This window comes from Thalassophryne amazonica, chromosome 6 (genome assembly GCF_902500255.1).
Source record: "Thalassophryne amazonica chromosome 6, fThaAma1.1, whole genome shotgun sequence".
Lineage (NCBI taxonomy): Eukaryota > Metazoa > Chordata > Actinopteri > Batrachoidiformes > Batrachoididae > Thalassophryne > Thalassophryne amazonica.
Window position 1 is genome coordinate 63,328,292 of NC_047108.1, and position 18,069 is coordinate 63,346,360.

General features: G+C 42.7%; 1 protein-coding gene across 1 annotated transcript in view; it reads left to right on the plus strand.

Annotated features, from left to right (window-relative positions):
- The window catches only part of LOC117512293 (ATP-dependent 6-phosphofructokinase, muscle type-like), a 56,694-nt gene that overhangs the window by 21,104 nt on the left and 17,521 nt on the right, over positions 1 to 18,069 (plus strand). Inside the window, exons 7-15 of the mRNA XM_034172306.1 lie at positions 1,234 to 1,342; positions 1,447 to 1,542; positions 1,610 to 1,702; positions 1,796 to 1,921; positions 2,279 to 2,343; positions 2,514 to 2,577; positions 2,709 to 2,855; positions 3,850 to 3,920; positions 5,555 to 5,642. Of these exons, the coding sequence (XP_034028197.1) occupies positions 1,234 to 1,342; positions 1,447 to 1,542; positions 1,610 to 1,702; positions 1,796 to 1,921; positions 2,279 to 2,343; positions 2,514 to 2,577; positions 2,709 to 2,855; positions 3,850 to 3,920; positions 5,555 to 5,642 (859 nt within the window). The remainder of the gene's footprint in view (positions 1 to 1,233; positions 1,343 to 1,446; positions 1,543 to 1,609; positions 1,703 to 1,795; positions 1,922 to 2,278; positions 2,344 to 2,513; positions 2,578 to 2,708; positions 2,856 to 3,849; positions 3,921 to 5,554; positions 5,643 to 18,069) is intronic.

Below are 18,069 nucleotides of genomic sequence, written 5' to 3' on the forward strand. Positions count from 1 at the left end.
AGAAAGGGCCAAGAGGGTGCAGGTTTTCTTTGTAACCACCAACTCCACCAGCTGATTTAACTTATTAACACTTTGAGCAGATGGGATGAGCTCAGCAATTTGATGGCAACATGATCAAAATTCATGTTGTCTGGAAACAATTTAGAATTTCAACCCCTGAAGAGGAGAAATTCAAGGGATCAGATGCTATGACCAAAGTTTTTGGTAGATCTGGAAGTGATCTACAAGAAATCTCATGGATGTTAACATACGATGGCTGTTTCCATAATCTCAAACCCTCACGCATGTGCATGTGTACTTCCTCCTGTAGTTAGTCTGCATGACGGCAATGAAGGAAAAGACAATCTTCACTGTGGAATAAATATCTCCTCTTCATTAAAATGAGCTGTAATTTTGCAATGTTACAAAAATTAAAGTACATTATGATGCTTGGATTTCAGTAGAGTTTTTTTTTCTCTCTGTTTAAGGTGCAGCTCTATCCAGAGTTGGGTGTGGTATTTGTGCTGGAGACCCCTCCTGTCCTGTGCACAAACAGCATTTCCTGTATATTCGTTTTGTGAATTGTTCTGTAATTTATGTCTGTAGCATGGCCCAAGCAGAGGGTCACCCCTTTAAGTCTGGTCTGCTTGAGATTTCTTCCTCAGAGGGAGTTTTTCCATACCACTGCTGCTCTGGGGGTTAGTAAGGTTAGACCTTACTTGTGTGAAGCACCTTCAGGCAACTCTGTTGTGATTTGGCGCTAAATAAATGAAAATAAATTGAAAAATTGAAATAGAAACAAAATTTTGTCAGTTTTGTGAAATTTGAAAGGTCCTATAGCTTTAACTTCTTAATTTTAGGCAAATTTCTCATTCAGTGAACCTGTGCCACTTACCTTTACACCATCACAGCTGTAATTACTGCTATAATTATTCTGTTAGTTTGACAGCTCAAGCATGATTTTGTCAGCTGAAAGGGTTTATTGGTAGGGATCTATGTGCCACAGCCATGCCACTCTGAGCATAACTGATCCTGTCTCAGATAGGAAGCAGAGTACGAATTGGATGGGAGACCGCTGGGGAGCAGTGAGCAGGTTTCTCCATGTAGAACTGGAGTTATGCCAGACATCCAATGCAGAACTTGTGCCAAATCCCAATGTGGAAATGTACCAGCTCTTCTGTGACAACCCTGAGAAACCACAGGACGCCAATGGCACAAAAAACATAGTAGTGACCTATGTGTGTCTGTCTCTAGGTACTTGGCCCTTGTGACAGCTCTGGCCTGTGGAGCTGATTGGGTGTTCATTCCTGAGATGCCACCAGATGATGACTGGGAAAACCACCTGTGCAGGAGGCTCACTGATGTTAGCGGCTTGCCATTTACACACCAAGAAGCATCCTGATCTGTTCTGAACATTGTAAAATATACCATGTAGAACACATTTTCTACCCTGCTATCTTATTTCAGCAAAGGACCAGAGGGTGTCGTCTGAATGTGATCATCGTGGCTGAGGGAGCAATATCCAAAAATGGCAAACCCATTACATCTGACCAGATCAAAAAGGCAAGATGTCAGTGAAAAAGCGTGCAACAATGCAACACAACATACTCACAGGTTTATCTGTCCCCAGCTGGTGACTGAAAGTCTCGGCTTTGATACCCGTACCACTGTCCTTGGACATGTACAGAGAGGTGGCACACCCTCTGCGTTTGATAGAATCCTGGTAGGTAAATTCTGAAATATAAAGGCCAGTATACAGATTTATCTTCTATGCACAAATGTATGGTGGTGATACCTGTGTGTGTGTGTGATCCAGGGCAGCAGGATGGGTGTGGAGGCCGTGATGGCGCTGCTAGAGGCCACTCCAGACACTCCTGCCTGTGTAGTCACTCTGTCCGGTAACCACGCTGTCAGACTGCCACTTATGGAGTGTGTGCAAGTGGTATGTCACAATATTTCACAGGTGTTAAAGTTGCTGGCAGTTGTCTGCTTCTTGCTTGGGTTACTTTGACAGATGCACACTGACATTTCTGCAAAACATTCATATTTATGCATTTGACAGATGTTTTTCTCTTGGAGTCACACTTATACCACAGTCTTCCTGTAAGGTGTCAGTCTGATCACGGGGACCTATTTGGGGTTCAGTGTTTTGTAAAAAGACATTTAAACAGGTGTAGCTGTGAATTCTGCAACATTTCAGCTCATAGACAAATACATACTACAGTCACTATAGATTTTTTTCTTTTTTCCGTTTTCTTCCCTCTCGCTCACATGACCTCTTTTGCTTCTTCACTCATAGACGAAGGATGTGACTGCAGCCATGGCTGAGGGCAGATTTGAGGATGCTATCAAGCTCAGAGGAAAGTAAGAATATTTTAAACATATGGATGTTTAATGGCAATTGCCATGTGAACAATTCCAGCAAAATCTTAAATGGTATTTTTGTGGCTAATGAATGAAATTAAATTCATTAAAAAGAGAAAGCTGGATGTTTTTAATTTGGGAGTAAAAATACAAACTTTTTTGATGTTCAGGAGTTTTGAGAACAACTGGAACACGTACAAGCTGCTTGCCCACATTAACCCCCCAGAAGTAAAGGTGAAAACCCACCAAACTTCACTCTCTATCCACATTCGTGAAGATTTGATCACAAATTAAAGATTGAATAAAGCAGAAACTTTTTGTTTGTTTGTTTTACTAATCTGTCGATGAACTCTTCCCTTTATCAGAGTAACATCAATGTGGCCGTTATGAACATTGGTGCTCCTTGTGCTGGGATGAACGCTGCTGTCCGTGCCACAGTCAGGATGGGTATCATCCAGGGCCACACCATGTGGGCAGTCCATGATGGCTTTGATGGTCTGGCACAAGGACAGGTGACTGCAAATGTGCCTGTTGATTCACGTGTTTATGCTAAAGAGGACATTTTCTGCAAATGCTGCTAATTGGCACGCAAAAGACGATACACTGCAAAGTTCCCTCATTAGAATATGAAATTCAAAAAACCTTTACAAAGAGGACATTTAAATTATGAATCTAAATGTTTTTTTTAATATCCACACACACTAGTGGTAATGCATGCAGGTGTATGTCCATCTGTGTGCGAACAACATAACTTAGTTTAAATCCAATTTGGACTCAAGTTATTGTAATTAAGGTTTAGTCAAGGACAGAGTGATTTGATTGATGGCCCAATTCTTTTGTTTGTTTGTGTGTGTGTATGTGTATCACCCAACTCTTGTCTGACCATCTGCTAAGTACCATTACTGTTGGGCCATAATTTCTGAGTAACCATTGTGGCAAACAAACTAATCAACAGACAGAGATCAATAAATAAATGGTGATCATTGGTGCATATCTCTGGTTAGCCCCATCACACCCCTTCTTGACATGCTAAAGAAATAAAATAACTAAATAAAGTCCCTTTGAAGGATGAATCCCAAAACTGTCTATGGTAGTTTCTATCCTGAGTTAGATTCAACAGCTCCTTCAAGTTGTTTAAAAAATTCCTATCTTCGAAGGTTGAAACACATGGCTGAGTGATTTTATCCACATCTGGCACATTGGTCTAACGTTTTGACCAAGTTACATAAAAATTGGTTGTACGGTCTTACAATTCAAAAGTTTTTCATTTTCTTCTCTTCCCCTTTTTGTGGCTGCATTTCCAAGTTTTTTTTTGTTGTTGTTGTTGTTTGTTTATCATATTGTTTGATTATTATAAATAATCCTGCAAACAAATCCATAAGTGGTTGTGGGATAAGTAAATTTCTAACAGCAACAAGGATAATACATTATTATTACATGTAATATTGAAGTCAGTGTTAGTGTTGATAAATTATGTTGCAGCCATTGATTTTTGTCTTGTTCCAGATTGAGCCCATCAACTGGACGGATGTGAGTGGCTGGACTGGAAAAGGAGGGTCAATGTTGGGCACAAAGAGGTGAAAAGTTTGTACCATGTTACGTGTGTGTGTATATACAGTAGTGTTCAGAATAATAGTAATGCTATGTGACTAAAAAGATTAATTCAGGTTTTTTTGTATATTTCTTTTTGTTACATGGGAAACAAGGTACCAGTAGATTCAGTAGATTCTCACAAATACAACAAGACCAAGCATTCATGATATGCACACTCTTAAGGCTATGAAATTGGGCTATTAGTAAAAAAAAGTAGAAAATGGGGGTGTTCACAATAATAGTGTGGCATTCAGTCAGTGAGTTCGTCAGTTTTGTGGAACAAACAGGTGTGAATCAGGTGTCCCCTATTTAAGGATGAAGTCAGCACCTGTTGAACATGCTTTTCTCTTTGAAAGCCTGAGGAAAATGGGACGTTCAAGACATTGTTCAGAAGAACAGCGTAGTTTGATTAAAAAGTTGATTGGAGAGGGGAAAACTTATACACAGGTGCAAAAAATTATAGGCTGTTCATCTACAACGATCTCCAATGCTTTAAAATGGAAAAAAAAAAAGGCAGAGACGCGTGGAAGAAAACGGAAAACAACCATCAAAATGGATAGAAGAATAACCAGAATGGCAAAGGCTCACTCATTGATCAGCTCCAGGATGATCAAAGACAGTCTGGAGTTACCTGTAAGTGCTGTGACAGTTAGAAGACGCCTGTGTGAAGCTAATTTATTTGCAAGAATCCCCCGCAAAGTCCCTCTGTTAAATAAAAGACATGCAGAAGAGGTTACAATTTGCCAAAGAACACATCAACTGGCCTAAAGAGAAATGGAGGAATATTTTGTGGACTGATGAGAGTAAAATTGTTCTTTTTGGGTCCAAGGGCCGCAGACAGTTTGTGAGACGACACCCAAACTCTGAATTCAAGCCACAGTTCACAGTGAAGACAGTGAAGCATGGTGGTGCAAGCATCATGATATGGGCATGTTTCTCCTACTATGGTGTTGGGCCTATATATCGCATACCAGGTATCATGGATCAGTTTGGATATGTCAGAATACTTGAAGAGGTCATGTTGCCTTATGCTGAAGAGGACATGCCCTTGAAATGGGTGCTTCAACAAGCCAATGACCCCAAGCATACTAGCAAAATCTTGGTTCCAAACCAACAAAATTAATGCCTCGCAGATGTGAAGAAATCATGAAAAACTGTGGTTATACAACTAAATACTAGTTTAGTGATTCACAGGATTGCTAAAAAAGTAGTTTGAACATAATAGTTTTGAGTTTGTAGCATCAACAGCAGATGCTACTATTATTGTGAACACCCCCTTTTCTACTTTTTTTTACTAATAGCCCAATTTTATAACCTTAAGAGTGTGCATATCATGAATGCTTGGTCTTGTTGGATTTGTGACCCATGTAACAATAAGAAATATACTCAAAACCTGGATTAATCTTTTTAGTCACATAGCACTACTATTATTCTGAACACTACATATACATATATATATATATATATATATATATATATATATATATATATATACATACATATACATATATATATATACACATATACATATATATATATATATAGTGTGTGTGTGTGAGTTACTTAGAAAATGAAATGGGTTTGTCATATAACTGTAAAATCCTTTTTCTTCTAAAAGATCTCTGCCAGGAAAAATGTTGGAGGAAATCAGCCAAAACATTGCCAAGTACAATATCCATGCTTTGGTGATTATCGGAGGATTTGAGGTAAGATCTGGCGCATAGCCGGGAGTGGGGTTGAGAGGCTGGGGTGGGTGGTTGGATGAACCGTCCACTTTTGCCATGATTTTCATACTGGTGCCTGTTCGGGGGCTCAACCAGATTGTACCAGAGTAACAACTTCGGTACATGCACCTGTAATCCCTACCTGTGTTTAGATCAGCGTTTTGCACAGCAGGTACGAGTTGAAAAAAAGAGTTCCCTTCTGTGTCTCTGACAGTGAGGACACAGAGAGCAAAGATACTGAAGAAACTTTTCTTGTATTTCAAACTCTGTGCCTTTCTGTGTGTGTCCTTGCTGTGGTTAACACCCCCATCACACCAGAGGCCAAATGAGCCTGAATGGGGACCGAATGAAATTTCGACCTTCATTCGGACAAAGTCAAGCCACATTTGAAAGCCTCTGGCAGCTATCCGAGTGCATTCCAAACAGTTGGGCACATTCGCGCGACCAACCTGAATGTAGAGCACATGCACCCAACTGCGAGGTTCGTTTGAGGTGGAAAAACTTGAAAGGTGGTCAAAGTGCAGTCTGACCACAGTCTGACTGCATTCTAAGCATTCGAAATGGCCATTCAACAGCATTCGAAGCATTCTGATCGCATTTGAGTGAACCTCGAAATGGTCCAGGCATACCAAATCCTGCAGGCATGTCTCAGTTGTGCTGGACTTCATCCCAGTGCATCCTATTCAGGGTGCGCAAACGAAATATAATAATGTGCAAAGACTGTGGCACGCAATCATAATATGCACAAGGCATGAACATTGCACAAGCACACCAAAAACACTGTGTGTCACTGCGATTCAAAATGTCTCAGAGACATGGAACTGCATGGCCGGCTGAACACCAGGCTGTTACACCAATAATAAGCATCATATTACAGATACATTGTCATCCCCATTTATGGGTTAGATAATGTATCTGTAATAATATGTTTGACATGGCTGTAACACCCCGGTCAAATGTGCTACACTGCAGGCACTGCATCGCAGAGCCGCACTGTGAGCTGTTATGTCAGCTGAATGATCAGCCGCGCTGTCTTGTCAGCTGAATGATCTCATAATTACGAGAATATATATATATATATATATATATATATATATATATATATATATATACGAGGTCTCTTAGATAATAAACCGACCCTTTTATTTTTTTTTTTAACTATATGGATTTGAATGACATGCGATTACACCAATCATGCTTGAACCCTCGTGCGCATGCGTGAGTTTTTTCACGCGTGTCGGTGACGTCATTTCCCTGTGGGCAGGCCTTGAGTGAGATGTGGTCCCGCCCTCTCGGCTGAATTCCTTTGTTTCACACGCTGCTCGAGACGGCGCGCGTTGCTTTATCAAAATTTTTTCTGGACCTGTGAGGAATATCCGAGTGGACACTATTCGAGAAATTAAGCTGGTTTTCTGTGAAAAGTTTAACGGCTGATGAGAGATTATGGGGTGTTTCTGTCGGTGTAAGGACTTCCCACGGAGCGGGACGTCCTGCAGCGCTTCCAGGCGCTGTCGTCGGCCTGTTTCGAGCTTAAAACATCCTAATTTAAGGCTTAATTCACCCAGGACATCGTGAGAGAACAGAGAAGATTCAGAAGAGGCCGGCATGAGGAATTTATGCGGACATTCCACTGTTTAAGGACATTTTTTTAATGAAAGACGTACGCGCAAATTCGCCGAGTCGTTTCCGTGACGACTCGGCAAATCTGTGTGCGCCGCAACAGGAAAAACACCTCCGTGTTGAAAACCATTTGTAGAATTCAGGCGGCTTTTAATGGCTTTCAACAAGTGAGTAACTGAGAAATTGTTTAACAGCTTGGGCATGTTCCAACTTGCCCGTTAAGATTTCCAACGGAGGTGTTTTTCCTGCCGCGACCCCCCGCGGTCGGGTCCAGCCCGACATGCGACTCTGCCGGCACGTTCTTTCATTACAAGATGACCGTTAATAATGGAATGTCCGAATAAACTCCTCATGCCGACTTCTTCTGAAAGTTCTCTGTTCTCTGACGACTTACTGCATCAACAGAGCCTGAAATGTGGAAGTTTTCAACTTGAAACGGCGAGACGCTGCTGCCTCGAAGCGCAGATCGCCGTCAGGCGCCATGGGCCGTCCTTAAAGCGACACTACCAGACCAAAATCTCTCATCAGCCGTTAAAATTTTTACCGAAAACCAGCTGAATTTATTGAATGGTGTCCACTCAGTTGTGCCTTACAGTTTTGAAAATTTTTTTATCAAACAAAGCAACAGTCTCTGAGCCATTCCTAAACAATGAAAAAAATCGACGAGCGGGTGGACGACTCCTCACTCAAAGACTGCCCACAGGCGAATGACGTAACCGACAGGCGTGAAAAAACTCTCGCATGCCCACGAGGGTTCAAGCATGTCTGATGTAATCACACGTGATTCAAATCCATATGGTTTTTGAAAAAATAATAAGGTCGGATACTTTTCTAATAGACCTCGTATATATATATATATATATATATATATATATATATATATATATATATATATATATATATATATATATATATATATATATATATATATATATATATATATATATAATGATGCCAAGGTCACCCTTCAAATGAAACTTGGATTAATTATCTGTCACTTGACAACTATTGTCCTCTATTCAAACTATACTCAACAAAAATATAAACGCAACACTTTTGGTTTTGCTCCCATTTTGTATGAGATGAACTCAAAGATCTAAAACTTTTTCCACATACACAATATCACCATTTCCCTCAAATATTGTTCACAAACCAGTCTAAATCTGTGATAGTGAGCACTTCTCCTTTGCTGAGAAAATCCATCCCACCTCACAGGTGTGCCATATCAAGATGCTGATTACACACCATGATTAGTGCACGGGTGTGCCTTAGACTGCACAGGTGTGCCTTAGACTGCCCACAATAAAAGGCCACTCTGAAAGGTGCAGTTTTATCACACAGCACAATGCCACAGATGTCGCAAGATTTGAGGGAGCGTGCAATTGGCATGCTGACAGCAGGAATGTCAACCAGAGCTGTTGCTCGTGTACTGAATGTTCATTTCTCTACCATAAGCCGTCTCCAAAGGCGTTTCAGAGAATTTGGCAGTACATCCAACCAGCCTCACAACCGCAGACCACATGTAACCACACCAGCCCAGGACCTCCACATCCAGCATGTTCACCTCCAAGATCGTCTGAGACCAGCCACTCGGACAGCTGCTGAAACAATCGGTTTGCATAACCAAAGAATTTCTGCACAAACTGTCAGAAACCACCTCAGGGAAGCTCATCTGCATGCTTGTCGTCCTCATCGGGGTCTCGACCTGACTCCAGTTCGTTGTCGTAACTGACTTGAGTGGGCAAATGCTCACATTCGCTGGCGTTTGGCACGTTGGAGAGGTGTTCTCTTCACGGATGAATCCCGGTTCACACTGTTCAGAGCACATGGCAGACAGCGTGTGTGGCGTCATGTGGGTGAGCGGTTTTCTGATGTCAATGTTGTGGATCGAGTGGCACATGGTGGCAGTGAGGTTATGGTATGGGCAGGCATCTGTTATGGACGAAGAGCACAGGTGCATTTTATTGATGACATTTTGAATGCACAGAGATACTGTAGAAGAATTTTTAGGTCCATATTTGAACTGTGATGAACTATCAAGTGTCCTGATCCGAACTGTATGTCCTCTGGTTGAACTAGCAGGTGTTCAACCCAAAAAAAAGGGCTCTATTAGTCATTCAGTCTGTCAGGGGCTTTCCAAGGCCTTTTAGGTGCTTTCCCGCAGGCCACGTGCAGGGGCCTCAGGCCAGCTGCACGTGTGGCTGAGGCCACGTGCGGAGGGGGCCTCAGGCCAGCTGCACCTGTGGCTGAAGGTCTTTTAAAAAAATCAGTTGTAAATCCTTCACGTTTTAATGGGAGCGTTTGTCACATTGAAATAATGGCCTAACACCTGCTTAGGGTTCACTAGAGGACGCTTCCAATAGAAAACCATGTCTTGGGAATGAAATAAATAAAAAAGTCGAAGGAGGAGCGATGCCCGCGGGTCTCCAATAAATAGATGAGCGCGGTTGTCACCTATTCAGTCTCTCTAGAGGACTCAGTTTGTCTAAGCTTTGTGTCAAAGGCTTAAATAAACTTAAAAACTCTGTGCATTTTATCTTGCTTAAGGCTGAATTATTCTAAAGTGTTGTGTCATTTTCTAGCATATCACTTGCAATTAGTTTGTGTTATCTAAAAGACGACATCCTGAGAAGACTAAAGACGAGCCGCGACAGAACTTGGCGAGCCAGCTTCAGGAGGGTCCAGGGGCATTCCGGCAGCCTGGGGCAGTCCAGCTCATCCCTCCAGACCGTAAATAACAGTGATCACGACTAAAAGGTAAGCAGAAACCTTTTATAATTTCTGCACGATCTGGAGGAGTGAGTCGGGATTTCCGCCCAAGTTGACAGGTGATATTTTTTAATTGCCTCTTACCCAAAAGAACCTGGACTAAGAAAATTGATAAGAGACTAAAAAAGATAAGATTGAAAATTATCAGGCCTTGTAGATAAAATGCTCAGAAGGTGTGTGTGTTCCCGGGAAAAAGAATGTCTATGTGAGTGAAAGGTCAGGAATGTTCATGAACTCTGGTGCGGAAAGAGTGCATGGAGAACTAACCTGGATGTTTGGGGAATAATTGGTGTTGAAATTCGTTACTAACGTGCCGGCTGATAGCATGCGCTGTAGGGGTTAATTTAGGGGAGTATACTGACAAATAGATACAAGGTAATACAAGGTTGTTTAAAGAGTTTAACAGAGACTGAAGTGAAATAAGTGAGAAAAAGAGTTTAACAGAGAATACGTGCAGAGGAAGCACAAGATAAGCGCCTGAGGGGGCGCAGTAGAAATACCGTACGTGATAAAGAGATTTAAAAGTGCAAAGTGGCACAGCTGACAGTAAGTAAAAGAGCTCAATAAAGGACGTCATTTTTTAAGAAAAGAGAAAAACTATAAAAAAAATAATAAAATAAATAGAGAGTTAGTGCAGAATACATGAGAATTAATGAAGCAGAAAATAGTGCAGTAAGGCACCAGATACACGCTTGTGGGGCGTGGGAGAAGAATAAGTAATTAAGTACACAGTAATATGAGTTTTTTATAAGACAAGAAAAAGAGTATTTTCAGTGCAAAGGCACATTAAGCTCACGAGGAGCTCAGTAAGTGAAAAAAAAAAAGGTAGAAGAAAGTGCAGAAAGGCACAGGATACGCACGCGAGGCGCGGTAAGGCGTAGAAATAAATGAAATATTGTATGCTCAGAAAGGAGCTTGTGAAAATAAAATAGTAAGCACAGGATACGCACGCGAGGCGCGGTAAGGCGTAGAAATAAATGAAATATTGTATGCTCAGAAAGGAGCTTGTGAAAATAATATAGTAAGCACAGGATACACACGCGAGGCGCGGTAAGGCGTAGAAGTAAATGAAATATTGTATGCTCAGAAAGGAGCTGGTGAAAAATAATATATTAAGCACAGGATACGCACGCGAGGCGCGGTAAGGCGTAGATGTAAATGAAATATTGTACGCTCAAAGAGGGCTTGTAAAAAAGTAATATATGAAGTTGCTGACAGCGCCGGAGAAGCTGTCTAACGTGAAGAAGAGATACATGCTTAAACAGAACACATTGGTGTTAAGTGAATAAAAAGGTTGTTTAAAGCCGCGGAGTGAAAAGTGGCAGAAGTCTAGATAGAGATATATAGAAAGTTGTTTTTAATAATTTTTGTGTATAAAGCTGTTGAAAATTGTGTGTGGGAGAGTGGAGAGTAAGCGGGGAGGTGCAAGCAAAAAGCTGTGAGGGCTTGCAAGCTGGCTGACATACAAGATTAATGTGAAAGAGTACGAGGGGGAGGTATTTAGACCCAACAGGAGGACTTGGGAGGTGCATGACAGGCAGAGAGGAAAGTGTGAAACAGAGACAGTGAAGAAAAAGACAGGAGAAGAGTGCTATGTAAATACAGAGAAGGTAGATATTATTTAAAAGAGAGAAAACTAATAAACAAACATAGCAGAAAAGACGAGAAGCAGAAAGTTAAAAAAAAAAATTAAATTAGAAGGGAAATAGAAAGTCGGGAGCAAAGACATTAGGAGGTGTTAGGGTTGTAAGAGGATTAAATAAATAAAATTGGTTATAAATCAAAAGAGATAAAGCTTAGATTATAGTGAAAAAGCTGACAGACTGATCAATGCTTGGGTCAGTCATTGATGGGAGACTTAAGTGATGATGAAATAATACTCCCAGAACATTACTTGACTGACGGAGACATCGAAACCCAGGGAATCAGGACACATTTTTGGCTGGAAAGGACCTATTTTGACAGGGTAGGAGCAGAACATTGGCAGGACGAACAAGAGATCAATCAGAAATTATGGCAGATTACTAAGGTAATCAATCTGAAGCAAAAGAAAGAACAATTCCCTCTAATTAATTGGGAGCTGCTGATAAGACGTCTGTGGCATCAGGGTTTAACCCCGTGGCTGGAGCTGCTTTGTGCTGACCCTAATAAAGAACTTAGCATACCATTAAATCATTTAGTAACACTACCAACCGATCCAGGTGAAGAACTGTTTCCTAGGTTGACTCTGACTGTGGTCCCAAGGAAGGTTCGGTGGGAAACAGGTAAATTTTCATATTTAGTTAAAGAAAAAGAAGACGGGCATAACAGTTGGAAATTTAATCCTTTTAAGGGTTTAAAATACAAAACAGGTGTTACAGCCAGCAAGTTATTGGTCTGGATCAGGACAGCCCCTGAGGGACTACCAGAACACCATAGAAACACCTCACATAGCGTTTGTCAGGGTTACATGGGTAACTCTCAAGGTCAAGGTCGGGAAAGTACCCCGCTAGACTTAGTACTAAGAAAATATCCAGGAAAACGCACTAAGGCCAACCAATGTATGAGAAAGTGGCACAAAAGGTCACATGGGGGCAGGCAATGGCCTTTGGAGGGATCATTTGATCCGGTGATGTGTGAAGCAGTTGCGGTAGAAATACAGAAAAAAAGAAATTAAAGATCAGCAGAAGAACGTAAAAAACAACAAAAAACGCACTGAAGAAAAAGAAGTTTTGGCCTTGTTCAAGCAGGAAGCACAGAGGCTACAGCAGAAAAGAGAAAAAATGACAGAGGAAAGATCCAAAGAGACTAAAGCCAGTGCACCGAGCTGGGAATCAGAGCCACCCCCATATAAACGTCATGATATGGGAAAGACAGCTGGACAATTTGTATTAGGAACTTGTGAAGAGGACCAAGGCATGGATGTGGAGGGCAAATTCACACTGACACTAAAAGCTCGAGAGCCACAAGGAGACAGGTCCTCAGTCTGTCAAATGGATCATACAAGGTCTCCAAGTCCGAAAGTAAGTGGTCGCACACCACGACCAGCAGGGGGGGCCACAAATAACAGTGACACGGAGGCAGACGAGGATAAAGAGAGAGACCTGAAGGCTCCGCCTGCACATCGAGGTCCACTGAAAACCGTCCCCTCCCACCATAAGTCAGCCGACTGGACCTTCACAGGCTATAGAGGCTCCGAAGAGTGGCACAAGAGCTTCTGTGACACACTGGATCTGGCCAGAAGAGATAATGAAGAACTAGCTGAGCAACTTCGGCTAGCGAAGGAAAGAATACAAAGACATAGGGACGCCGAGGAAAGAAGAATATTACAACAATCGACGCCCAATCAAGGGAATCACATTATACAGCCACCCACCCGAAAGATTTCTGGTGAGATCATCATTGAGAGTGCAAAAGAGGCCCGACTCAGGCAAAGACAACGATGTGTAGCCAAAGACATAGCGGCTTTAGAACAGAATATAACCGACTGGATGGACTGCCTGGAACCAGTCAGTCGCACTCGATCTGGAAGACAGTATGGAGCCCCCACAGAAGAAGAGGAGGACGAAGACCTCATATGCCCATTGGTGGTTAGAAATGGTCATCATGTGTATACCCCATGGAGCTGGACAGACATGGTGGGGCTGGCCAACAGGCTGCCAGACATCACCCAAGGAGCTGGGAGATGGATAACTGCCTTAGAAGAAGGCACTGCAGGGGTAACCTTGTCTTTAGGTGACATAAAAGCCTTGCTAATGCATGTCATGGGAAAACATGACACTGAAGAATTGGCAGGAAAGGTTGGACTAACACAAATGATGGGCACTAATCAACATGATGAAGTCCCCTTTAATCGCTATAGAAACTCCATGTGGGAAGGACTGAGAAGAAAGTACCCTGAGGTCTTGGATCCCTCTAAATTGGATGATGAGGAGTGGACACCTGAAGAGTGCCCAAAGAAGTTCCTGCATCGATTCCAGAAGAGATGGGCGGAGGAAACAGGAAATGCATGGAACCATTCTCCAGCAACTGAAATCCTGTTTAAAATAACTGTAAAAAAGGCTCTACCAGATGAGGTTCAGAAAGCCCTAGATGGAGTCGTGGAACTATCGAAAATGAATTGGGCTTTATACTCTGAGCATATTTGTCACCATCTTGAAATCTACAAGAAAGAAAAACAAAAAGAAGAAGATGCAGCAAAATCCCTGACGAAAAAATTGGTGCAGATGCAGTTGGGAGAGCTAACCAAAGTCAAGAAAGAAAAAACAAAGACCCAGGCACCAATGATGACCCCTGTTCCTTCTGAGTCGGCAAGCACAGGCCCTACAGCAAACACTGCTGCCACCATACAGGCACCTGTGGTAACAGCCACACAGAGCCCCCAAGGAGCAGCAGGGAGCACTGCTGCAGGAGAAGTCTCAGCACCAGTGGAGCATCACTATCACTACCATAGCACTGGCACACCCGGAAATGGACCCACCTACAGTCATGGGTGGAGAGGAGAGTCACGGAACTTTCAAGGTCAAAGAGGAGGGTGGCGAAGAGGATCTCGCCAACCTTCATTTGGAAGCAGATTCCAGAACTCAGCTCCCAGGAACAGTCAAGCGGGACCGCCTATGGGACCAACACCCCCAATAGGGGATCAACCCTCTAATGAGTGTTGGAGCTGTGGACAACCTGGACATCGAATGAGAAATTGTCCGGCCCGACCTTGGGTTGGACCCTCTGCCTATTGGCAATAGGGAGGCCTAGAGAAGACAGAGGGGGAAACAGTGGCATTGGCTATTTCGATGATACCTAAGGAAGAGCCAACCGTCACTGTTAATATACAAAACAGAGATTTCCCTTTCATGGTGGATACAGGGGCAACATACTCTTGCATAGGGAAAATGGGCGCTCATCTCCCCCTCTCTGGGTCTGTAATTAAGACCATCGGCTTCTCTGGGAAAACTCAAATAATACCTTTTACACGCCCACTTCCTGTAACGATTGCAGGAAAAACAATTGAAGCACCCCTGTTATACTCACAAAATACACCTGTGAATTTGCTGGGAAGAGACATTTTATGTAAGCTACAAACCCAGATAGTGTGTACCCATCAAGGACTGCAAATACACTTTCCTGACGAAGCACTCACCAACATTATGGTGCTTATTGACATGGAAAACAAGGGCCGACCTGTGCAACCCATGGTATACTGGCTGAAGTTACAACCAGAAAATTCAAATCTCCAACTGGAATGGGAAAAATGGAAGCCCTGGGCAGAACAACACTATGAAGCAGTATGTACACCTAGTTTACCTTTACATGTCACCCTGATGTTCGACGCCAAACAAGAACAAACTGACTATGCATGCTGCTGGGATGCATTGATGAATCAACGGCTGTTTCACATAACCACCACAGAAATTTATTTAGGCCCCCAAGGGGCCGCAGCTTCTGTCAAGCTAACTTCAGCTGAACAACAATGGTATCAAGTGCCGAATGCCACACCTCATGTGACCCTTTTAGTCTCTGAAAAGTACGAATCCCATGACCTAGGTCCAATGGTAAAGACAGCCTCAGAAGTTGAAGAATGGCAAAACATGGAAAGTCCACAAGTACATCTGTCAAAAGACCAGCAGTTTGTACAAATTAATTTAAAAGTAAATGATGAGGCTATAGCTCAAAAAGTGGAGCTCAATCCTAGACCAGAGGGACAGATGGTGTTATCGGCCCAACAAGAGAAATTGTTAGAGCAAATACCACCAGTGGTGTGGTCCAAAAGCAAAACGGATGTAGGACTAGTAAAAACAGCCTTACCAGTAAAAATAAAAGTAAAACCGGGAGCAAAACTGCCTCACCAAAGGCAGTATCCATTAAAACCTCAGGCTATTGAAGGCATAAAACCAGTAATTAAGGGACTAATGGCAGCTGGAGTTCTAATAAAAACTGCAAGCCCATGCAATACTCCTATCTATCCTATCCCTAAAAACAATACCAAAGAGTATCGGCTGGTACATGATTTGCGTCCTATCAATGCAATAATAGAAATGGATGCACCTATAGTACCTGATCCGCATACTATACTATCAAGCATCCCTGCTGGAGCAAAATGGTACACAGTAATTGATCTGTGTTCAGCCTATTTCAGTGTGCCTGTGCACCCAGACTCACAACATTTGTTTGCATTCACATTTCTGGGACAACAGCTAACGTATACACGGCTACCTCAGGGACTGAACCTGTCCCCAGCCATCTTTAACAAAGTCCTGGCTGAAGATTTACAACACCTTGACATACCCAGTACATTGGTGCAATATATGGATGATCTCCTTATTGCATCAGAGACTCAAGAACAGTGTGAAAAAGATTCATTAATTGTATTGCATGCATTGGCAGATGGAGGTCATAAAGTAAGTAAGGACAAATTGCAGTTCTGCAAACAACAAGTAGAATACTTGGGAAGACAGTTGTGTGGGACCACGCGATGTATAGCCCCAAGCCAAGTGGAGGCTATAATCAAGGCTCCCAAACCCCAAACAGTGGGACAGATGCTTTCATTCCTTGGGATGGCAGGGTACAGTCGGCCGTGGATTTGTGATTATGCTATAAAAACTGCACCTTTGCGTGCCATGATTAGAGCAGTGGGGCAAACAAGCAATGCAGCTCTCCTCGTCTGGACAGATGAGGCAACGGGAGCTTTTGAGGCCCTAAAAACAGATATGCAATCTGCTCCCGCGTTAGGTAACCCAGATTATGGGAAACCTTTCCATTTGTATGTTACTGAAAAAAACTGGATATGCTTGTGCTGTACTAGTGCAGGAAACAAATGAAGGAAAACAACCATTGGCCTATTATAGTACAAAGCTTGACAACATTGAAACAGGATTGCCACCATGCTATCAGGGTCTAGCAGCAGCTGCTTTTGCATTTCAAAAAGCATCATCCATAATCATGGGACATGCAGTAACGTTGTACACGTCGCATCAGTTACATGCCCTGCTAACCAGTCAACGTTTTGTCTTAACACAAGCTAGACGCACTGGATATGAAGTTGTGTTGTCCGCTCCAGAAATAACAATACAACGTTGTCACACGGTGAATCCCGCCACCAAATTGACCACACCGTTAGATGGTACTCCACATAACTGTGTGGCAGAGACAGAGAAATTTTTGAGAGCCAGAGAACATTTGTATAATCACGCCATAGATGCAGATCTAACCCTGTTCGTGGATGGCTCATGCTTTCGGGATTCCGCGGGATTGCATGCGGGTATGGGGATTGTTAAACTAAACACGGATGGCAAGACCTTTGAATTACTGGAGTCCCAAGGAATTGATCAGCCTTGTTCAGCCCAACTGGCAGAAATCAAAGCCTTAACTATGGCTTGCCAGATAGCTAAAGATCAACGTGTTAATATCTACACAGACTCAGCCTACGCTTATGGCGTATGTCATGTACATGCAAACATTTGGAAACAAAGGGGATTCCTGAGAGCAGATGGCACCCCTGTCACTCATGGAGAAGCGATTTCCCAACTGTTACAAGCTCTCCAATTACCGTCTGAGGTAGCCATCATTAAATGTGCAGGTCATCAAAAGAATAATAACATCATAGCTCAAGGTAACAACCTAGCAGATGACGCAGCGCGCAAAGGAGCACAAGGAGAAAATATGTTTCCCCTGCTAACCATCCAAGATTGTGCCCCACTGGTTTCACTTGACGCACTGATAGTGGCTCAAAGTAGGGCCAGTGGAGAAGAAAAACGAATGTGGGTTAAACGAGGCGCTATTGAGACACGCAGTCAGGGGCCAGCGGACAAGCTGTGGCGCAGTAGTCATGGACATTTTGTGTTACCCACCAATTTATTACGACATGCAATCATTTGGGCCCACGGACCCGATCATTGTTCGCGAGTCCAAATTATGAACAAACTAAAAGCTGTCTGGTGGTCACCATATATGGCAGCAACAGTGGACCGTTTGTTGAATGAGTGTGAGGTATGTGCACAGTACAATGTCCGGAAATCATTCACAGCCCCTTTAGCCCACATTCCGG